At 40.9% G+C, this 24,078-nt stretch overlaps 3 protein-coding genes across 14 annotated transcripts in view; 2 read left to right on the top strand and 1 right to left on the bottom strand.

Annotated features, from left to right (window-relative positions):
• Positions 1–2,890, top strand: part of OPN4 (opsin 4) — a 32,067-nt gene extending 29,177 nt beyond the window's left edge. The window contains exon 13 of the mRNA XM_051617185.1: positions 2,832–2,890. Within this exon, the coding sequence (XP_051473145.1) occupies positions 2,832–2,873 (42 nt within the window). The 3' untranslated portion in view covers positions 2,874–2,890. The remainder of the gene's footprint in view (positions 1–2,831) is intronic.
• Positions 1–10,799, bottom strand: part of WAPL (WAPL cohesin release factor) — a 141,503-nt gene extending 130,704 nt beyond the window's left edge. Inside the window, exons 1-2 of one of the 2 annotated variants that reach the window (XM_051617165.1) lie at positions 10,722–10,799; positions 3,517–3,644 (exon numbers count right to left, since the gene is read on the bottom strand). The gene's annotated coding sequence lies outside the window, so the exon portion shown is untranslated. The remainder of the gene's footprint in view (positions 1–3,516; positions 3,645–10,721) is intronic. The other variant, XM_051617166.1, reaches the window with a different exon arrangement.
• A 433-nt stretch (positions 10,800–11,232) lies between these two features.
• Positions 11,233–24,078, top strand: part of LDB3 (LIM domain binding 3) — a 125,467-nt gene continuing 112,621 nt past the window's right edge. For 5 of the 11 annotated variants that reach the window (XM_051617176.1, XM_051617175.1, XM_051617173.1 and 2 more), the window contains exons 1-2: positions 11,234–11,339; positions 17,705–17,827. In XM_051617176.1, the coding sequence (XP_051473136.1) occupies positions 17,735–17,827 (93 nt within the window). In that variant the 5' untranslated portion in view covers positions 11,234–11,339; positions 17,705–17,734. Of the gene's footprint in view, positions 11,340–17,518; positions 17,606–17,704; positions 17,828–24,078 lie in introns of those variants that run through there. The other 6 variants (XM_051617180.1, XM_051617179.1, XM_051617170.1 and 3 more) reach the window with 5 other exon arrangements.

Here is a 24,078-nt window from a genome sequence, read left to right as displayed (position 1 = left end):
GGGTAAGTCACCTGTGTCCCCATTCTCCTCAGTGTGACTGGTACCATTTTTACTTAAGGAATTCCAAGAATTCCTCTGATCCCTCTGTGAAAGACATTACCAGCTCAGTAACTCCAAAAGGGCATCTGTCTCTGCTTCTGAAACCACTGTTTCCACAGGACTCTACTGAGAGAGGGCCTGTATCTGCAAAGCAATGTTAGTATCAGGCAATGATATTTCAGTGGCTGAGCAACAGGTATCTGAGTTCAAACACTTGAGTTTGTTGCCTTGCAGCTGTTAATGTCATAGGAATGTGAGGAGTCCCAAATTATAAATAGGTTTATATAAAAGCAGTCTTAAAGAAGTAATTAGTACTGTCATTCCTAGCAACCCTAGACATGGGCCACAAACCCATCCACTAAAAGTTTCAAGTAGAACAAAAAGATTATTACACCTTCTTTACCTCATCAGATTTACAGCCTAAATGCTCACTGTTAAACTCAGGCAAAGTTTACAGTTGTTGAGATTTAGAAGCTGTCCTATTTACATCCCTTCTAATGACAGTAGACTGAAAGGATCATTAGTGTAGGCTTAATAAAGCCAGAAAAGTTTCTCTAGAGCAAACCTAGCCTTAACAGTCTAATTTAAAGTACAAACAGTAGTTAGAAGATTTCTTGTATGTAGGAAAATACAGCTTTTAGTTACAGCAATCCTGGCAGCAGCCAGGTTCTGCTGCAGACACAGCAGAAGAATTCCATGTACCTGGCTCGCAGAGCAAAGCAAATGCTGCAAGTCACATTAGCATAGGAAAATGCTAGTTCATTTTCCAAACACAGATATCACTTCACTGTGTATAGAGATGTCAGGATCTCGTGATATTAGACTACAAAGCTGGCCTCACTGTGGTTGGTTGGCATATTACCTACAAACACTTTTTGGCAACAAAATTTGGTCTCAAGATTAAGATTCACCTGAGACTGGGGGTAAATACTAGGACCAGTGGCTGGGAAGAATGGAAATAGATTAATCCTTCTTTACAGTGATTTTCCCCCCACCCTTCTGTGATTTTTTTATTTGTAAATTTACACAAACAGCACTATTGATGTAGATTTACAACCACATGGTTTTTTAATCACTTTCCTGAAAATTTTAACCAGCTCTCGCCAAGGACACATTATGTGGGAAAATCTTTTTAAGACCCACTTTCATTTGGGCTACTACAATATATGCTCAGTCATAATCCATCAGATCTATGACTAAGAAGCACAGAAATTCACAGCAAAAATGACCTAGGTAGGTCTTCTGATGCTGACTGTAACTTGAAAGATGAGTAGAATTTGTAGAAAAACCCTTTTTGACTTTATCAGGCTTGAGTCAAGCAGTAGGTATATTGTAGGTCAGAGTGAGCTGCAGCTCAGGTTGAACTGTCTCACCACACAATCACAAACAAAACCTGAAAGTAAAGTTCATCATGTGCCTCTTAGTCCATTATTGTTTGGTGTTTTCTTTTATGGAGTTGTATGTGATTTCCTAATATTACAGTTTATCCTGAAGATAGTTATCTTCTACATTTGTATTGGGAAAGTTTATGATAGTGCATTTGCAGCATATGTTGCATTACATGAATTTTTTTTTCTTTCTCTCCACAAGGAATCTCCCCTCAGTATTATTAGCCAACTTGAGCATTATACCTTGTTATGAATAATTAAGCTTCACCCACTAAAAAAATTAACAGGACACATGTTCAAAAGTTGCTAAGAGGAACTTTTGTGAACTGTGTTTTACCCACAATGTAAAAACAAAGCCATTATTGATTTCCCTCAATATTTAGACTTCACAGTGACTTCCACACAATTCAGAAACAGACACAAAAACCTGAGACTACATCACTCGATAGCACAAGCTAGCTCTCCCATGTAAAGTTTCATAAAGGACATTTCCTGAATAGGCCATGGGATGCTCACGGGCATACTTGCAATTGCTGTGTGTTTTCCACTGACTGGAAAAATAGAATGGAAAATCCATACCCTTCCACACAATGCCATGCCTGAAGGGTCACACAGAAAGTGACTGTGTATCTAATGTAAGAGCACTTCCTTAAAAGCCCCAGTACTTAAAAAATGTATTACACATGCCCAGATTCACCCTTTAGATTGGTAAAATTGAATTTAGAGATTCCTAAAGTTAATCATGTGCAAAGGTAATCACGTGCATAAAGTCTTACACAGCCCCTCAGGACACACAAGTCAAATCAAGGAGTTAAGAGTATGTTAGGTCAATACTCATAGTTACTGAATTTTGAAAATACATTTCCAGTTTAGTATTTGCTGCTAACTCCATGAAACTGTACATAAATAAATCTCCTAAGTTTCACATTTTCTAAAGCCAAGGTTAATAATGATACATGAGCTGGGCTGCAAACTGCATTGTTATTAGACCTACTGTGATTTGATATATAAAGCAGTACTTTGGTATAGCAAACCTTTACAAAGAAGAGGAAGGATTATTCTGAGAAAGTGCACAAAAGTTAGAATCAGGAGTTCAAGATTCTATTTTTTTTTCCCCTGTATTCTGTGTGACCATGGGATCATTACTTAATCATCTCATATTTCAGTACTTCTGCCTGTAAAGTAGAAATAATATACTCTTCATCATCATGAGGCTCCTCTCAACTAGCTTTTGCATTTTGTTCAATATTCACAAGAGGAAATATAATTTCTTTTTTCCACTGTTCAGATTTTCTTCCTTTGCTGTACAATTGTCTAAAAGTCTAAACTATACTATGACATATAAAAGTCAGAGATCATTAGTGAAGTGGCTAAGGGATGCATACTAATTCATTTTCTCAACAGGAATTACTCAACAGAAATAATTCACATTCGTCATCAGGCTGACTCCAGTTATCATCTACATGTATACCTTACTTTGAAAACAAGATAACTAAGCATTTTAATGGTAAAATATAACTAAAAATAACATAAAGATAGGTATTGTGGAGTTGTGTACATTATTTTATCAAAGCAGGCCTTTGCTTACCCCTTCCAAGGACCTGACACAAAATAGCTGATTTGCATCTCACTTCTCTGTGTGACCCTGATGTTTAGTGCTTGTAAGCCCAGATCTCAGCTCCCTTCTAACAGGAAGACCTGATGGTCAAGCATTCTTTGTCATTCACCCCAGAGATAGTCCTGGAGCAGTCCAGTTTCAAGCCCAGCAGTAACACCATTTTCTAGTTCACACTTCTAGTACACCTTTCCAAGCAGCATCCAATGCCCTCAGTTGCCACAGCCAGCATTAATTAAACACATACCCCTCCTGGTTTTTAAAGAAACCATACTTGCTGCCACCTTAGCATGTAACAGATGGAATCCTGGTTTATAATAATCCTCCAACTGTTATTTAAAAATATGAATCCTTCTGATACTGCTGTCCCCATCTGAAGTCTCTGAGTAACAGAAACACATGGCAGAACCCTTAATGTGTAGTGATACATCCTATTCAACGTGCTGTTTTCCAGATGCACTATTTAAAACTCACTTTCTGCTGCTGTTCAGTGAAGCGAAAAGAGAACTTAATCTGATGAAGGATAGAGCTGAGGTAGTAGCATCAGGCAGATGAGTGGCTGGACATATTCACTGCATAGATTCCTTCTGAAAATCATTCCTCTGTAAAAGAAGACACACCAATCTTTCAGGTCATGGATTATTATGTTCAGTCAGATGAGAAATAAATTTCATTAAGTAAAAAGTGTTCTGTTGGGCACTGCAGAGACCACTTATTTTGACTGAAGGAATTAAAACCACAAAAACTCCATGAAACATCAGGTAAAACTCCATTTCAATGAATCATACCCACTTTAATTCTTGCTTTACCCCAGATTATCATGGTAGAGGATAGCCAAAGGAAAAGGAAGCAAAAAAAGAAGATACAATTCAGGATACCCATTAGCACTGAATCAAAATAAAGTGACTGTAAATAAGCTAGGGAATCCTGAAGTACTGCAAAACACAGTAACTTCATATGAAACATCCCTCTTCTCTTTTCCTGTTCTGGGCCACTACCAGAAAAGAAACTTAGATCTAAAATCTTGTGTCAGATTTCTCCTAGCTTCTTTCACTGACTCAACCCTCTTTTATTTTGTCTCATATATAAGAGCTAGACCATAGTGATTTCAGAGACAGGGCTAAGGAGGCCACAGCAAGCATTAGATAGCTGCATCTTGCAGCTTCCCTTCATTGTGCTGCTTCCTGAAATAGAAAGAATCCCCATCACAGCTGAACCTGCTCCATTTTTGCTGGGTCACAGCACAAAGGCAATTGCTTATTAGATCAGGTCATGAACATGGCAGTAGCGTGAGATCCCTGAATTCCAGCTTTTAAAAATAAAATTACTGCAGGAGTTTTCAAAATAACACAGCTGCCTGTCCAACATAATTGGAAGCCACTTCTGGGAAACCTAGGATTTTGGCCTCAGGTAAGATCAGTGCGTTTATTTTGCCAAAAGATGACCTGGGCCACATGCCTTACTAGACCAGCCATACAGGTAGGAGCAGCATGATACTAGTAATGACTTACAGCATAATCATTCAGGTATATGAGGTCTATCCTGGTGAAAACTGGGTTTCAGAGAGATGTAATTTCTCATCCACTACTTAAAGAGGATTCTCAGAACAGAAGATCATGACAGTTAAACCACTTCACAGGAATCTCAAATAAATTCTGAATTTGTCTGTTAACAATGCTGAAACAAAGCAAAAAGTACCACAGCAAAAAAAACAACATCCCCTACTAAGCACTTCCTCTGAACTAAGAAACAATCTCCCTACACATATTTCAAACAGGAAAAAAATTATGGCTTGGGAGAATCAAGCTAAGACAGCCAGCACAGTCCCTCCTCCTGGCCTTCTTGCTTTGAGTTCAGTTTCTCCCTTATTCCCAAGGCAACCGAAAACACTGAGAAAAGAATGGAAGAAAGTGTGAAAGAAAACTGACACAACTTTGGTTAAGTCATTATTAAATACCCAAGTCCTTATCTAAGTATTTGGCTATAGTCTCCTAACGGATGTGGAGTAGCAAATGTTTGTTTTTGCACATATTCTCTTGTGTAGATTTAGGTAACTGGCAGGACAAACTGCTATGATAAATGTCTTAAAAGAAAACTGTTGTGCTTAAGTTTCAGTCTAGCTTGTTCTGTTGCCCTTTTAACAGACATACTAATAGAGTAATAGTTTAATCCAGCTTATCTGCTGAGGTAGTGACATTAAACAAATTCGATCTATGCTTGAAGGACCAGCAAAAGTTCTGTGGGATGTTGAAAGGTGGGGCACCAAGATGCTACCCTTTGAAAAAAAGCATATGACAGCAGTCATTCTCCAGTGGCTGCCACATTTATTTTAAATCATTATCTTTACCTGCACCTACAAAGTGGCCAAAGCATTACTTGTAGGCCACTGTGAGGAAAGCCATTTGTCCTATTTACAGTTAAAGGAAAATTTCTCAAAAAAGTGTGGGTACTTGTAAATACCTCTTTTAAAAGGCTCTGGAAATCCGTATTTTAATGGTCCCACAATTTTTTAGTGCTCAGGCAAAAGTGGTGCTTGAGTTAAGCCATTATTTGGAAGAGCCAACTGGCTCACAGTTTTCTCATCTAAGTTTATCCTAGTCTTCAGATATCACAATTAAAATTGTTTCAACAAAACGATAGGCTCAACTGAACAAATCATCAGATCAAGGCATCAAGTAATCAAACTGAATAAAACTGATATTCAGCTGACATTATTTTGCAGTAAGTATCAAAGTTAATCAGTTCTGAGCCAGGGTATGGCATTAACTCTCTCTGTGACCTTGACAATTCTATTTATCAGTGTCCAAGTTTATCTGTAAATGGGCATATTGTTTACTCTTGGAGTGCTGCAAGGCAAAATTAGGAAGGTTTTGCATAAAAGTTGCAAATTGCAACCAACACTGACATTTTGAGGCTGGACTGGCCCCAAGTACCAAAGCAGCCTGGGTTATGGGTCAAGCCATGTTGCAGGGGTTCATCCTGCTGACAGTCCATCTTGAATTACTTACTGTCATAACTGTTTCTACCTTGTACTAGGAATGTTATGCTAATAATGTAGCTCAGGAAAACGACAGGAACAATCCAAGGTGGTTACCATAGGGACAGCCTTCTTTTTTATGTTTAAGCAAAACCAGAGTTGCAATTCACAATATTTTGCTGATCTCCATGTAACCTCTTGAAGTTTTAAAAGTTTTGTTTGCTTGTTTGTTTGCTTTTGTGTGTGGGCAACATTAGGAATTCGGAAAACTGGTAAGTTAAGACTGAAAATGAGAACGACAAATCTTGCAGGGGTAAAATTACCAAAAGGGTACCAAAATTACCAAATAATTTTGAAGATCCTAAATATTAGATTCCTTTAGCAGCTTTTTTTGCCAATGTCAGAAATTAAGCTAGAACCACAAATTAATCAGAAAGTTAATTGGAAATATCTATAGTCCTAATTTTAAAGAAATTCCTTTCAATCTTTTACAGAAGGGAAGTGAAAACTGTGAGTTGTGCTACAAATTGCTCATTTCTTTGCCAGTGGCAGAAAAGAACAGATCAAGGAATCTCCTGCCCCCTTCCATAGCATGTGCAAAGGACAGGGAAAATTAGGGCAGCTAAGCAATAAGCAATCACAAATGGAAAGGTCTCATTTCCAGGAGCTGTTCTAGTTTGGGTAAATGACACTGCCAATGCACCCCAGATCTGCGCTCCTCTAAAAGTTGGCACTTCTCTCTCATCAGTCACATCATACTCACCACAGAGAAGTAACATCCACAGCCCATCAAAACCACAGGTAATATGTTGTTACTGGTTGCAATCAAATAGAGGCTCCCAGAAAGCCACACTCATCACTAGTTTATTTCTAAATTCACAATAGTAACCCCTTCAGCTGGGCAGGGCATGAGATCAGACTTCAAAAGCATTATCTTGGGAGAAAGCACATCCACATTTTGTGCTGCAGTGTATTTACATCACACACTAATTCTCCTAACACCGTCATCAGGAAGGAACCCCTTAGCAGCTGAGGGGGCCAGCCTTGTTGGGCAGCAACCATTCTTTTAATGTTTCCATCCATAACAGTTGTATCTTCAGTTTACAGTTATTGCAACTAAACTGTGCAGAAAGTTTACCAAAATGCCTCATAACCCTAATTAAGTAATATTGCAGAAATTTATGAAAAATAAAGGACTTATTTACAAGTAAAACAATCTTTCTTGTGACTGATCTGAAGCTGAACAGCTAATAGAGCAATTGGGTAGATGAGAATGTAATTAGAAGAAAGGACAAAAGACTTGGAGAAAGATTTGTGGAAAGCCCAGAATCAGCCTTTGATGGAACTATCCAAATTTCCCAAGAAAGGAAACTGCCCAGACCGCAATGAAACTCATGAGTCAAAAGCAAATCACAAAGTGAGCAACAGAGAAAAACAGCCAGCTAAATCTACCAGTGAGCTTCTTTCCAAAAAGCAAACAGGATTGTTTGCACAGGATGGCCTGGCCAGAGTAGCCTCAGTCTTCAGCTTTCCAAACTAAATGGTGATCCTGAAGGTGTTTGACACAACTACTCCAAGGCCATTGCTAGGTCAGCAATGTATTTTTGAAACATTATTTAAAATGCAAGTTTATTGTTGTGACTAGTGCTAGGAAGAGAGAACAGAGAATTCTATCCCTCCAAAAGACAGGCACAAGTTTCTGGAAACAAGTTTGTAGGCTCTTGTAGAGAGTGTTGAGCAGGTAGAGCTCCCATACTTCAAAATTGTCTGACTTGAGTGACTTAATCAGCAACACAAAAGCTAGTGGATACCATCCTGTTTCAAACAAACACTAATTCTCAAGCAAAACTGACCTGCCACTTGTCAGAGCATGATTATGTCCCAATTTTCAGGCATCCTTGCTGATGTGTTTACCAGGGAGCAGAAAACCAGGCTGCTAACAACCCTGTAAAGTTTTGAGTAGAACCCCTTAAATCTAAATACAATTTTTTACTATCGTGTAGAATGGAATAATCTCACAGACCATCACCCTATTGATAACAAAATAAATCTAATTTCCCTCCATCTGGATTATGTTTTCCTGCCTAAATCATCAATTATGCTAACCTACAAGGCTTGCTCATCTGCAGGAGAACTACTCGTAGTAATTTTGCAGCTTTTCTTATTTAAAGAGGGCTTCTAAGAGAGTCAATGAGAAATCAAAGGATGATATAGAGCTACAGCTAATTTCAAGGATAATAAAGCATGTATTTTCATCCTGGTATCTTGTTAACACAGATACTGCTGCAAAAAGCCTCCAACAATCAAAATTCCTACCCTCTAAACACATCTGAGGAGGGTTTTAAATGCTCAAGTATATACCATATGATGAAATTAGTACAGAGCACGCAGAAGTGCCTAGCCATGTGCCACAGAAAGTCAAATCAGATTCTGCCCTCAATTATTCCTCGTAACTCTTCCTAAAAAAAGCAAATAGCCTTGATGCAAATAGGGTATGAACTTGTACAAAAGGGAGGCTTACATCATGTAAAATCACAGAATCACAGAATGGTGGGGGTTGGAAGGGACCTCTGGAGATCACTGAGTCCAACTCCCCTTTCAGAGCAGGACCGCCACAGAATCTAGGGCAAGTCACACAGAAACACATCCAGACAGGTCTTGAAAGTCTTCAGAGAAGGAGACCCCACAATGTCTCTGGGCAGCCTGTTCCAGTGCTCCACAGCCCTCACAGTAAAGTTTTTCCTCATGTTGAGGAAGAACTTTCTGTGTTCTAGTTTGCATCCACTGCCCCTCGTCCTGTCACAGGGCACGACTGAAGCAACTGGCCCCTCTTTCTTGACACCCACCCTTTTTCAAAGCTGAAAAAATGAACTATCTCTGGAATTATGAAGCTTTCTGACAGAAAAGGGAAAGATATTTAGGTCTTTTGTTATGCTAACTTCAGGATCAAATAATGACTTACTTCAAAGTACCTCATTGCACATTACACCCTGCAAATACCCATTATTTTCCTTAATTGGTATATACAGAAGTATCTATCATCATCAGAGTTGGTTAACATCGCCATTTGTAAATAAAGATTTTAAAAGTTTAAATAAATTTAATTGAGTAAATGTCTTACGTTTTACCATTAATTCTCATTGCTGCCTCAAGACTAATCTAACAGTGTAGTTCTGGTAACTGTATAATAAGAAATATGTTGGTATTTCCATGGCTCGAGGCATCAGTAACCACCAACAGCCATTCTAAAATCAATTTTCTGATTGCTTTCTTTATTAAAAGACAAATTGAATATACTGCTGTCAGCATCAAAACTTTTTTCCCCTAATGAGATGTATAATTTTAGCTATAAATGAATTTTGGAAAAAGTGGTATCTAATATGCTGTAGAAAATTAAGTGATCTATAAAACTGACTGTGCACAACACAGTGGTACACCTTTCTTCCACAGCAGCCATCCTATTCTCTTCTGTATTGATTTTTTGGGGGGGAGCAAAAAAGAGAAGTTGTAATGGAAAAGAAAAAAAAAGTTGGGCTAGTGGGAGGTGTCTCTGCCCATGCTGGGGGGGTGTAACTAGATGATCTTTAAGGTCCCTTCCAACCCTCACCATCCTACGACTTTGATTTTATAATTCATGGTAAAACTGATCTGCTCTATTTGCATGTTTCCTTAGATTTGACAAATCCTTCACATAACCTGCATTGTCTTTTAGTAACTATAGACAACTGAAATGCTCTGTGAAAAGCAATTTATTCAGGCATTGGACAATACGCAGAATGTTTCCCTTGGGGATGTAAGCCGACCTGTTAGTGGAATATTTTTGCCACTACCACTAAGTTGCAATGCATATGAACATGAACTTTGCCTAAATATAAATACAGAAATAACTTAGATTATTATGTCCTGGTGACTGACTCGGGGCACTGCACAGGTTCAAGGGTTTCAAGGCCTGTGAACAGGCTCTTTTTCTTTTTTATTAAATGAGCTCATAAAACAGTGTCTCAGTCATTACACTGAGAAAACAGCTGCTTTTCTGGAAGATACTTTGGCGAACAGACTATGAACACTTCACCTAGCACTGCTGAATAGAGGGATGTATGTAGCAGGCAGCTCGGATCTTGACACAACTCAGCAGTCGTAAGAAGTTGCCACAAGGCTAAGTATCTTAAGTTCAGGCAGACAATTACGTCTTCATCCTGTGGTGATTTGTTGTTGTTTCGTGTTGTTGTTTTTTTTTAAATTGTCTTTAAATTCCTTTGTCTCCTCTCAGGCTCTTGTTTTAAGTGTTCCTTTCAATTAAAATGACCACTACCTATCAACACCGGTGAACCACCAACAGAAAAAAACACTTCACTTTTCGTAAGGGGAAATCATCGATTTCACACGTGCTCCGGGGGTAAGTGGAAGGTGTGTGGCTGTGTGTGAAGGCTGCAGGCTCCAAGCTTCTCAAGCATTAAAGCACATGCTAAAGAGCTTTCGGGGAGCTTGGCCAGGTCACCGCTTTCCCGCCTGCCCACCCGGGCCGTGGGCAGACGAGGAGCCCGGCGTCCCCTGAGGGGAGCGCGGGGCAGCGCTCGCCTCCCGCGCCCCCTGCCCGCACACCCGTGTCCCCGGGAGGCGCAGCCCGCCCCCAGCCCCCGCCCCCGCCGCCACTGCGGCCCTGAGGGCACCCAGACACGTCACGCCCGGCACCCCCGGATACCTGCTCCCCCGGCGCTCAGCTTTGTGGGGCCTTCCCGCTCTGCCACGCAGGCCGAGAGCTGACCTCCGCCCCGCGCCGGGCGCGGCAGGTAACGGTCTCGCGGCCAACGGCCGCTCCGCAGCCACCCGCCGCCGCCCGGCCCCTCACGCGCCCCCTCGCGGCGGCCCCGGGGCAGCCCCCGCCCCGCGCGCCCGCGGCCTCCCCTCCCCGCAGCGCCCGGTGGGCACCGCACGCGGGAGCAGCACGCGCAGGTGCGGGGAGGCTCGCGGAAGGGCCGCGGCTGCTTTAAAGGCTCCACCTCGGCGATGGGGGCGCTGCCCTCGCCTGGGCAGCGGGGGGTGTCGGTGGCCCTGCTGCCTCCCCTGCTGCCCTCAGGCCGCGGTGGCGGGGAAATGTCGGTGTGACCGCAAGCACCGCCTGCTGAGGGCAGCTGCGGGTCCTGCGGGGGCGGTGACCTCCGCCCGCCAGCTGGCTCCGGGGCTTGGCTGCGGCCCGGCGGCCGTCCCACGCCTCCCGCACCCGCCCGCCCGCTGCGGCGCGACACGGCACGGCAGGGCACGGCACGGCGGTGCGTGGCCGGAGGCGGCGGGAGCTCCCGCTCGGCCCGGAGCTGCCGAGGTACCGCGGGAGGGCGAGGGGGGTCGCGCCGCGGCGCGGAGGGAAGGAGCCGCGCGGGCAGCAGAGCGGGGTCCGGTGTGTCACATGGAGCGGGGCCGGGGGCACCGCACAGGTCCCGCAGCCTCCCCCCGCCGCCCGGGGAGAGCAAGTGCTGTCCGGGGAAGAGGGCTGCAGAGCTGCAGCGCTGTGCCAGCCGAAGGCGGCTGGCAAACCTCGACTCTAGGGTGGGAGCCACTCGCTCTTCTTAAAAGTGTCCCTGCAGGCTTAAAGAGTTTCTCTAGGGGCGGATGGTACCCAGTAAAGCCTTTACTGGGAAGGCAGAAACGAGTAGGTGAGTTATTTGGATGAAATCTGAGGAGTCAGCTCAGTTTAAGACTAAATCCCGCATCCTTGTGCATATGGATGGGGGTACACGGCTACCCCAGCGTGGTGTAGTGAGCCTTGAGGAGTCTGTACAGTGAGGAAATAGCACTGATGGTACAGGATCCCTCTGCTCAGCCTCGTTGTGTGTTCATTGCGCTGTGCCAGACCTCAGGCTCTCTGGAGGAAAGCCGACACCATAGAAGTCCTGTGACGTCGGGGTCACAGCTCAGTCCCTGGTCTAGATGAAGCTGACAATGATCTGCACATGGCCTCTTTAGCCATTTGTGTGAGTGTCTGTGTTTGTTTGGAGCTTTTTCATTTGCTGTTTTTCCCTGTAAGGCAAAGTAGTCAATTAGGATCCCCTGCAGCAAGACACAATTACAGTAGTCACAGGGTTACTATAAACTTTCCTGGTTTCAGCCCAGAGTCAGGGAAGAACAATAAAAACAGAACAGCATTGTATTTTGCAGGCTTCTCTTTCTGATTCAAGTACCTCTGTTGGAATCTGAATGCTGCATTTTAATCCAGTTGCTGCTGTTGACTCATTTTGTGACTTAAAGCTGGTAACCTAGGCGCTATGGCTATATATGTAGAAAGGTGATGGTAACAACAACAGGTGTTCAGGTGTCCTTTACCTTTAAAAAAAAAAAAAATTGTTATCTTGGCAAGATAGATGCCCCAGGAGTGTTAAGTGTTACATGCTTCCATGGGTGCCTTTCAAAACCATGACTGAAATGCTGGTGAGCTGAGAACTTAGTAACACAGGCTTAAGCCTTTTTGTAATACTGGGACAAAAAAGTCTTCGCAAACAGTCTGGACTTTTTCCTCTTCCTTCTGTTGGTAGCCTGTCTCTCCACAATTATGGTTTCCAGTTTAACATGTTTACAAAAAAATCTTGAAAGCTTTTAAAGATCAAGTCTTGACTACACTATGATATATATCCAATCTCTTGTGGTAGTGGAAAGAGGTCATGGTAGGTAAAAAAGGACATCTAGCAGGAGAAAAAGCAGGTGAAATGTAATTTTTCTGCAATGGTGACAGTAGTAATGGTAAAGGATCTTAGAGGTGAAGGTAAACAGCAAATTTGATTAATTGGTAAAGTGATACATGCAGCAGCAAACAAAATAGCTTGAGCTGAATTTCTGAAGGTATCATGTTACACAGAAGGGAGATAATATTCCATCACTGTATTGCTCTAGCATGTCTCTCCAAGAATATACTGTTGGGATCTACAAACCGCATTACTAAAGAGGTGTCAACAAAGCAGAATATAATGAAGCCAAGTGTAACAGAAAATTTATCTTCTTAAGAAATACAGGATTTAGGACGGCTAGATAAAGGGACTAAGAGGAACTCAGAAATACAAAGTTCTATGAGAACTGAAGGATTTTGTTTAAATGGGTGAAATAAAGCTTTACATGGACGTACAAATTGGATTAGCTCAACTTAGTTCAGATCTCAGCAGTGATGAAAAGGAGGTGGCAATGAGCTCTTTGCATTTTAGAGTAGTCTTGCTTTGGAAGTATTATTGAACTTGTGTGAAAAGTCTTTGCTTTTGGTAATTTTATATTCAATTTGACATTGGCAAGGTGGTAATTTAGAGCTAAAAAGCCTTTACATCTCTAATCTGTCAGTTTCAAATACTTTAGCACGAATTAGCCAATATACATTGTAAATATGGGCTATTTTGTCCTGTGGACTGCAATAAGGATCAGTTCCCAGTTACAGCCGCTGTTTTCTCATTGTTCCACATGGAATCTAGGTAATATTGGGTTAATTCAAAATTTTGGCAAACTTTAGGATTATGTATGGCAGACATCTGGTTCAGAGTTTAGGCTTTCCTTGTGCATATGTCTAGGTGAGTAGTTGCTTCACGTGCATTGTCATCACCTTTCCACTGTTCTAAAGGGACCCCACAGGAGTTCATGGGACAAAAAGGACATATTTGTCATAAAGCTGAATGCTGCCCTCTCATGTTGCCACTCCCTCAAGGCCACTGAAACAAAGGCAGGCAGTATTTTTGTATGATGACTTTTTGAAGGAATGTGTATCCACTGTGTTGAGGATCTTTTTATCAAAGAAGAAATGATAGTTTATTCCTCTGCAGGACAAGTCCTTCACTTGCCTAAAGAAAAGCATTAAAGATTGTTAAAAATGACCTTGCATGCATCTTTTTACATGCCAGAAATGCATAGTCTATTGCAGATCAGAAGTCAAACTCAAGCAATCTGCTGAAATGCTTACTGATACAACCTTGTTGCTGCAGTAATTCAAGGCTCTTCTATGAGCGTATCTACCACTGCAGCTAAAATATAACTGATGAGTAATGTGACCAGCTTCATGAAGTAGTAGCAACTTGAACAATTGGAATTTCCATTACTTGTTTCCTTCCACCTTTATTTAGCTTTGACACTAGTGGGTTTTCTTTCATTCACTTCATGGCTCTGCACTCCCAAGCACGCAGTTGTAGCTTTCCAAAAGTCAGTTCACTGTAATACAACATGGTCTCCCAGTCTATGTGAATTGTTTCCACTAGTGTAACACCTCTGACATAGTTGTGGAAGGGTGGCTGTGCTCAGGCTTTGAGACGTTTGCTGGAGGGGGCAGCATGCTCCTCTGCTGCACATCCTGCAGAACCTGGTACTCATCCAGCTTCCTTGCAACTGGTCCCATCAGTCAGCTCTGGGGAGATCTGGCAAGCTCTGGACAATTCTCTGTTTGGAGATCTGTAGAGAAAATGTCACTCTGTTCCTGGACTATGTTGTTGGTTTTTTTTTTTCTTTAAATGTCACTCCTTATACCAGAAGTGACCTCATCTGACTCAGCATAGCTTCTGTCTGAAGGGAGCGAACTATAAGCAAGTAATAGATTTTGACATAGCTGGAGAATGTAGGGAAGAAGAAACACCAAGAGAAACAAAGTACTGTTATTTGAGCAAACAAAATAAGATTTTTGGAACAGTGTAACAGGCAGTTATGTAAAACAAATAAAACCTAATCTAAACTTCTCAAGCTTTTGAAACAAGGGGGTTGTCTATTATGTACACACAGTATATTTCATTCTCAGGTGTCCCAGAAGGTTTTGCTGAAGTTTGTGCTGGTGGCTGTGTTAACACTGTACCTGCTGCACCAATCCACTTCTGGGGTTTGCTCCAGATGTTTAACACAGTGAGGACACCTGTGTCTCACCTTTACAAGCAGGGCAGGGTTGAAATAGGCATCTGCATGGACCACCAGCTTTCTTATTTAGAGGATGATTGTATTAAAAGTCTGTAGAGGATGAGTGAGACCTGTGCCAAGAGCATCCCCAGCAAATGAGCCTGCTTTACTGTTTGCAGTTCATTACAGGCATAGAGCTTTCTCTAGGCAGGCAGAAGGCAAACACAGGAGGGAAAGGACATAAAGAGGTCTGGAGAAACAGCACTGTGAAACACTTTTTATTCTAAAACTCACACGGTAGTGATAGAGCAGGCACATGAAACAGTTGTGGTCCTGTTGTGTTGAAGGAGACTGTCGACCAAGGACACTGGCATATCCTCGGTGCTTTCCTTTTGAAAGTACCGAGCTATGCTGAACCTTCATGCAGACACAGACAGAAACCGAAGGAGTAGGAAAAAGTGACTTCAGTTTAACATTTCATTCAAATGACACTGTCCTTAATGAGACTATCACTCCAGTTTCCTAGCACAGCACCCAGCCTGAAAAATCTCGAAGAGCCTTTCAGATGTCCTAAACTGATAAGCAAATGGCATATTACACGAGTGAAAGTAGGATGGAAGCACATAGTGTTTGATTGAACAACTTCTCTGTTTTTTATGCATAGCTCCGTTCAGCTTGCTGTGCAGTTTTAGTCTGTTCTGTGTTTTGCTTTGCCCCCCCCCCTTTTTTTTTTCTTCCTCACAAATGACTGGAGATTTAGGTGTAGGAAGGTAGCGTGCACACTATTCACAGCCCATAAAAACATAACCTTTTTTCTAAAACTTTTTCTGTGACACTGTCTCTACTAGTGAAGCAATGACTTGCTATGTTTTTCTTACTCTGATTTTATTCCCTTCTCCTGAACCCTGGAAATTGAGCCATGAAAGGGCACTAAAACCAGCAGTGAATTCTTAGGAAAAGGAAAGGAATACTTCAGTGAGAATTTACCTTCAATCTTTTGTGTGAGCATGTGACCTTTAGTACTGGATTTGATTTTTTTTTTTTTAATGTTTAGAAAGAGACCTACTAGATAAACTGGCAGGCTGGAAAACTCAGCTGTTTTAAGTGCAACGAGTCAGTTTTGCCTGCCCTCAAAGATGTAAGCCAAACATCAGTGGTTCTGGACTCCTATAGGATAGGTTACAAGTGTTGTTAATGTAAATGTGCCCTAGAGGTATTTGTGAGACATCAGAAACCCATTTTCTTTTCAAGTTGTCTTGCTGTTTGCTTTGGGTTTGACTTGGGCCAGTTCTACTGCCCTAGTGTAACTTTAAAATCCATGGGAATTATTGTGGTATAATTTGGACCTCTGATTAAAATAATATGATTCTGTGGCTCAGTCCAGGGTCTGTGCAGAGCTTAATTATTCCCTTGTACAAATGGCTTTTCTGCCACTGTGAATACTAAACAAACACTTACATTGCCTAATAGTTTTGAAAAATTACTGACAATCTCCTCAGATAAAGACTGAGGCCCTGGTAATGTTTGCTCTCTGCCATTTCACCATCAGTTTTTCTATCACTTTTTAAGATGGATGTATGGGCAGAGTGACCTATTATCAGCATTCAAACTGAACTACCTCACCCTAGTGCATTATGTGGTTTTGGTTGTCTTTGATTATCAGATTAGAACTCTTTTGTTTGTTTGTTTGTTTGTTTTGCACCTTAATGTAATGGGAATATCTTTCTACCTGAAGGGTAAAGGCAGGGATGCTGTAGAGATACAGGAAAATGATTCTGGAGGTCCTGCATCTATTAATGGCTTTAAAGGGGTGAGCATTATTTAATTTTTATAGCTTTACCCTGAAAGCAGAAGCTTTTTGTTTTCTGTAGTTCTGCCAACATCTTCTCCTATTTCCTCATGTTCTCTGTGGTTTAGCTATTCCCAATCTAAGGCAGAAGTGCTTCCCAGCATTTCTGAACAGGGATTATAAAGTTTTATGGAACTCCTAACAACTGGAATATAAACTATGAAAAATCAAGGAATGTATTGAGGAAGTAGTTAGCTAACTGTTTGTATTCTTGGACTTCTGCTTAAGTGTTGTCTTTAGGAGACTTATATTGAAATAATGAGACAGGTAGGAACTATGCTTTTGCCAGGGAAATTAAATGCTGATTAGAAATAACCCAGAATATTTCTTTCTGCATTCAAAGAGAATACATTTTAATTTTCCCTTGAGAAAGCAGGGGCTATGACACCAAAAGAGCCAAACATGAAGTTGTGGGGTTTTTTTGTGGTGCTAGATGTATATAGTATATACTTTTATACTAATAAAAAAAAAAGTAGACACTTTTTTTGTTCCTTTCCTGCTACATATGAAAGGATCTATGTAAAAAGAACCTGTTTGTAGTACTTTATATATAATGATGCAGTAAACATGTTCTGAAGAAGTTACAAATGGCTATGTGGTTGTTAACACGTTAGTAAAGAGGTACAGGTGTTTGAGGTTTTAGCATGGGACTTTGTTTACTTGTTTTATTAAAAAATGTGTTTTTCCCATAAAGTAACTGAGCATGAAGAGGGGCTTTATAAGCCTAGAAAGATCTGTCCCCTTCCCTGGGGGCTATATTAGACTTCTGAGTCATGAAGTCTTTGCATAGTAAGTGTCTGGTTACAAACCTTTTATGGGCCCTACTCAGCTGGGATATCAGCATCTGCATTATAGCTCCCATCTATTCTTAGGTGATAGCAGAGCCGACTGAGCAGGCAAGACAAAGATAATTGCTTTTGTTACATAAAACTCTTCCCTTTTCTCATTCAGTTTTCTCATGCTTTCTCTGTCTACCCCATCCTTCTGTTCTGCAGTGCCTTGTTGCCTTGTGAAAGAGGTACAAAATGGCTTACAGTGTGACTCTGAATGGACCTGGACCCTGGGGCTTCCGACTGCAAGGGGGCAAGGACTTCAACATGCCCTTGACGATCTCCAGAGTAAGTGAGCAAAACACCCCTTGTTGAGCCTGGTTAGGTTGGAAAATAGCAGTTACCTGGCCTAGCAAGACAGAGAATCTTTGCAGCTAGGTCTGACTAAAAATAATATCATGTGGACTTTAAATATAGCAGTTCAAGGTACAACCTGGCATTGATGATGCCTCAGAAAGACAGTTCTGGTTAGCATATTTTTTTAACTGATGATACTGTCTGTTGTAAATATGCTTCCAGTTCTTTTTGCACAATGTTGTCTTTCTGCTGATAGAGGCCTGGTAGGGATTCATGTCCCCTCCTTTGGAAGAGAGCAGTAATGGGGTGAAAATTATTCATGGGAAGCAGAAGACTTAATAGTGCTTAAAATATGGTTTTAAATTATGCAGAAGCCTTCCATTTGCAGCTTACAAACAGCATGTGATTTAATAATTAATTGCCTGGTCTATCTGTTGATTAAAGATTAGTCCATTTATTTTCTAGCCATCTTTATATATATTTCCTAAGAGCAATATTTTAAGGGGTTTCAGTGAAGTGTTCTTAGTGAATTACGTTCTTAAGTGAATTAGCTGTGTTTCTTAAAATTTTTAGCACTGGAGGGTTTTCAGGATATTTGTAAGCGTTTTCCTTATCTACCCTTCTCTTATAAAACTAGAGAGTTCTGTGTAACTTCTGGTTTGGGAATTCTGCTTTCTCTTACCTCTTGCAACTTTCTTTTTTTTCCCCCCCTCCTTTTTTTTTTCCTTTTCTGACAGTCTCAAATCTGTTCCACAATGTCGTATCTTCTTAGAGATGTCTACCTGCAGAAGGCTTATCTTGCAGTGCAGTGACAAGAGAGGTTACTTACATAAGTGTTTCAAAGGAATACCAGAATGATTTAATCAGACAAACAAGTAGAATGCAAACAAAAGGTCTGCTGCACTGCAAAAAAATCCATCTACACTACTTTGAAAACTGTTTTTTTCATAACGAAAAAATACAGTCTCTTAAGTTTTGGGCACCAAATTGATAACCCCACAACAATCGTGGTTCAAAGTCATCACTGAGTTTCTGAAATCTTTACAGTATGAATATGAAATAGCATAGTTAAGATCCGTATTATTTGATCTCCCTTATTCTTATGCACAATATTCCTTTCTCTAAAGACAGACTTGCATTTACCTTAGTACTAAGTCATATTATGATTAGAGGAACTTTTCATAACCCCTTTTGCAGAAGCAGCATAGTAATTGTGTAGAAACCTGTTGTCAGTGTTATTAAAAACAAGAGAAAAAAAGAACCAAAAAAAATCCCAATGAACCCAAACAACCCCTGCCCACAAAAATAAACTCCCTTCATAATTTATACTGTTTTCACTATGGTATTTGGTATTTCCTTGCTTTTCCCACCCAAGGTAAGTACAGAGAGATGCCAACACATTTCTATAGGTATTTTCATGACACTTTGCAGCCTGCACTGTACAGTGTTGACTGTTTTTTAAGTAATTCAGTCATACCTAGAGGCTGTCAGTCAAGGGCTGGGCCTGTGGCACTTGCAATCAGAAATGATAAACCATTTGTTTCCCAAAGAACTCAATTGTCTCACGTTATCTCTTAGAATGTACTCACTGTGCCCCCCAGGCTGTATGATTCACAGGGGGGTTTTGTGAGCATGTGGTGAGCAGGAGTGAAACTGCAATGGCTGGATTCCCAGAGGCATGGAGGAATTACCTCTTCGCACAGATGACTGCATTTCCAACAGTAGAAGTGTCATATGTTTACGTGTCAATGTTTTGATCTGCTTCCCAGTGAGGCCCAGTTTCATACTGGGAGCATTGCTTTTGGGTGGGATTGGATTTTGTAGCCTGTCTTAAGGGGGAAAAGCAGGCATGCAGAAATTAATGAAGCCTCTTTCAGGGGCGGTTGGAGTAGGAATAGCTGCAGGTTGTGATGTTTTTTAATTAGAACACAGCATAATATGTGACTTCTTATTATAATCCTAAAGTATGTTTTTTCTTTAGCATTTTTCACATAAATATTATCTCCAAACAGATCAGATATTCCTCTTAATCAACAATTTGCAGTAGTGAGTTGAGCTGTGAATTTAGCCATAATTGAAATCCTACCACTGGGGAAAAAGAAAGCTGTACTTAGATTATCAAGGTATTTTGGAGGGGCAGTGGAGGAGGGAAGGTAACTGTGAGGAAAATCCCCTTCTTGGGAAGGGCAGGCAGCTCTAAATTTTGCCAGCGGATGCTGTACACTTACCTATGGGCTGGTTTCAGTCTGCAGTTGCCCTGAGATTGGATTAGACTTTCTATGTGCAAGATGACTTCTAAACCCCAAATGTTTCAACTTAAAGGGTCTTATAATTGCTTTTAATACAAAATGTGCTATGGCCATTTGCCTATATATGTCTAGTGTCTCTCTGTGCAGACAGATAGGGTTTACATGCAGACATGCTCATTGTCCTCTAACTGCCCCAAGCAATAAGACTGTCTGTAGGTGAGCCACAGAGAACATCTGAAAACCGAATAATCTATTTTCATGGAGACTCTATGCTTTTCTGTTGTGCTGTTGTCTCTGAGCTCCTGAGAAAAACGACATCAACAGTCCACCATACCAGGATTGTTCATCCCATCTATAGACTTATGTCTGCATGTTTCCAAGGACCTTCCTGAAAGGGGAAGCTAGTATTGTGCCAGAATGAAGCTAGTCCACACCTAGGCATAAAGTGGGGAGTCTGGACTTTGGAACTAGAGCTGTAGCTTAGCTGCCTGTTGACATGCATTCTGTCAGCCAGCTCCATACAATTCCCAATTGGCTGGCATTTCACCGAAGAAGCAGGCAAGAAAACCTGAAGGTCTTTGAAGCCTACTGACAAAAGCACAGTAAAAGGCTGTGGCATTGCTAATGCTTATGTTCAGGAAAATGTTCTTAAAACAGTGAGCAAGGAAGAGAATTACTGAGACCTGTTAGGCACAACAGTTCATTTTTAAAGGACTCTTTAAAATGCTGCTTGAGACACTATTTTCTTCCCTTCTGGTAGGTCCAGGTGCTCAGCTCACTACTGAATAGTCAACAGAATAAAACTGAGGAGTCTCAGTCAGCTGAGTGACAGGGGAAGATGTGTTCACCTGAAATTGATTGCTCTCCTTATCTGTTCTTTACCTAAAAGTAAGTGCCCAACTAACATAAGAGGATGGGGACAGGAAAAGAGGAGACAAAAATAAGTGGAGAAGAGCTTTCACATTCCTTTAGCAACAGCATTAGAAAATAATCTGGGAAGATGTAAAAAATATTTTTCCAGCCCCCACACTGCAGACCATCCTACCCTGTACAACAAATTCTGTCATGAGGTGTCACGGGCAGATAGCAGAGGTAGGAAAATGGTATTGACAGACTCCTAGTAAAGCTGAACATCTGTCATCCCACTGAAATGAATGAGACTTACATGTTGTTGGCAATGCTGAGAGCTGTCACCAGTGGTGTGATCATAAGCATAAATCTGGTCTTTCCAAATTGATGTGGGCAGTAAAGTTATTTTCTCCTACTGATTGCATGAACTGTCTGGGAGCAAGCAGAATTAATTTATTTTATAGACCTAATCCTCTGTAAGGAGGCTTTTAGGCCTAGTTCACTATCTAAGTGCTGTGTTGCCATGTTACCTAAGATGGTACAATCATACATGGGTGGACATAATAGCAGAGTTTCTTCATATATTTCTGAATTATTATTGCTGAACAACAAGCTTGTTTAGTGAGACAGACTGGCTTGCAGGTGATGCAATGTGCTGAAAGGTATGCAAGAAGTATTATCATCATCTGAGATAGCAGAAATATTATCCAGAACAATGTGGATACTCATGAATGGTATATTTGCTTTGTGACTATCCATACAGTTTTCTGTTTCCTAATAGAGACGGTTTTTAAAAGTTGCCTGGATTCAAAGTCAAAAGCCAGAGTCTGAAGCTGAAAGAGGCAGTGTTCAAAAAAAACCCAAAAGTGTTCGAGAACTATTTTGGCTTTATTTTATTGAGTGAGGAAAAAGTTGAAATCTGGTGATGTAAGTGCAGTGAAGGGAAATGGCAAACACTAACAGGGGAAAAAAAAAAAAAGTTATCTGTATATTTATTCTGATAAATGCAGCCTGAAAGAGCTCCTGGGGGGGCAAGGGAGGGCAGGTATTGGTGTGAAGAACCCTGTTCTAGCATTTTGCAGTCCATGTCTTTGGAGGAGCAGGAAGGCTTTTCTCACATTGTTGGGCTCTTTCCTTTTATCAGCATCTTTTCCCTATTACTTCCTGTCCCTCCTCCACTCCCTAGCATACATATGTAAACCTCTTGCTGTGACTGTTTTCCTTAAGGGAGCAATGTGAGAGTATTCATTTCCTGTGGGCCCAGTGTGTATGGAGTATCAGTGTCTTATAACAGGCAAGTGATGGGTGAAGGGAGGCCCTCTTTGTTTCAGTGCAGGGAAATCTCAGATTATCTGAGTCAGGCACTATGCAATCTGCTACTCTCATTTGGATGGCCAAGTGTGCTGTACATAAGTTGTAATCAGAAGAGTGAAGTTTACCTGTATTGACTGAACTGAATAAATTTAACAAGTTCCCTTGAAATGCTGATTCTACGTCACCTGTTAAGCATCCATGTCTGGTGAATCAAACTGCTGAGTAGTTGCCATACAGCAACAATTGCAAGAGGGTTTATTTTCATCTCTATATGTGAAGTCCTTCACAATACTAAAACCCATAGATTAGTGTTTATAATAGTTGATATTCTACAAAACTAACAGGCAAGTCTCATGTCCTCTAAAAGCCTTCCTTTTTAAATACTACCCTTTTCCATCCAAAACTCAAATGACTGAGTCAACTTCTGAGAGGGGGAAGTCGAACCATTTAATGTAACAACTGCCTTATGTCTAGATAAACTGTAGTAATTTCTTATGCATGAATGGTTTCACATTCTTCCAGTCTACTACAAGTTATGTCAAATAGTTGTGAGAGGAAAACTAAATAGTTCCAGGCTGACTTTTAACAACACTCCAAAACTTTCCTACCTATTTTTGATAAGACAGCAATTTTGTGGGCCTCAGTATTTCTGTATGTTAGCCAGATTAATTTGTAGATCACTTTTTGAGCAACAGTCACCCCGTCTAAAATCACAGCATTCTGCATTTTATTACATGCAGCCATGTGTTGTATGTAAGAACGTGTCAGTGTCATGAGAGAATACTTTTTTTTTTAGATGGTATCTTTGCTTTCAAACTAATTTGCAAGCCAGTTCTGGTATGTTTAAAGCCACAGTTACCAGAAATTATTCTATTTCTGTGAGCCTAAGTCCTACAAGTAACTCCTAAACCTCCTAATTTCTTATTGTTAGAGATGTTCCAGGAGTCGGCATCTACACTATAAATGCCAGTTAAGTACATAGGACGTTTGTTTGCATCTCGTGAAACAGGAGACATGTATGTTGGAAAAGCATGGAGAGAGCAAATTCTGTATTTGTATTTACTCTGTATGAATAATATTTATTGGACAAGAGATGGATTCTGGCGCTTGGGTATCAGAAAACCCTTGGATACTGGGGACTCTGTCTGCTCTGATAAAGTAGAATAGAGGTTTAATCTTGGCTGTGCAGATGCTCTAAGAGGTAAGGCATTAATTACTCTAAGGTAGACAACATTTCTTGGCTTGACCAAAAATACCATATCAGGTCTGAGAACTAATCCCAATGGATGTATCAGATGGGCAGCTAAGACTTTAAGAGAAGGTTTGATTTCAACCCACTTTAATTTTGTAATACAAAGCAGTTCCATCACAAGATATACTATATTTTTCCATTCTGCTTGAACAGTCATGGTAGCAGTAAGAAGTTATTGTTTTCTTTCCTTGCAGAAAACATTCTGAAAAATCAATGCAGCTTATAGTTGTATCTTTAAGGATCTTTGGGGGGAGAGTCTTTTAATTAGAATTGTATCTAAATCATAGCATCCTAGTGCAGTGTTATTTGGATATATGTACTGTACTGAACCAAATAACTTTCAGGAAGGCTATGGAACTAACTACAACTCTTGGACAAATGATTTCTCCTTTTAATCAAATATGTGTTTGGAATGCAAAGCCAGCCCCTCTTCTCTGTTTGTGTGATTAAAGTAATCACTAAATACTAAACTTACTGCTGAAGGCCAGGGGTATATAAAGAGTATTATGTACTCTGCACAGTATCTGTGCAGGCATCATACACAGCTCTGTTTAAGGTTTTGTTTCACAATTCTATTG

The sequence above is a fragment of the Apus apus genome, chromosome 4 (assembly GCF_020740795.1).
Source record: "Apus apus isolate bApuApu2 chromosome 4, bApuApu2.pri.cur, whole genome shotgun sequence".
Taxonomy (NCBI): Eukaryota; Metazoa; Chordata; class Aves; order Apodiformes; family Apodidae; genus Apus; species Apus apus.
The sequence above is the reverse complement of the archived record's forward strand: the minus strand, read 5'-3'. Positions and strand labels throughout refer to the sequence as shown.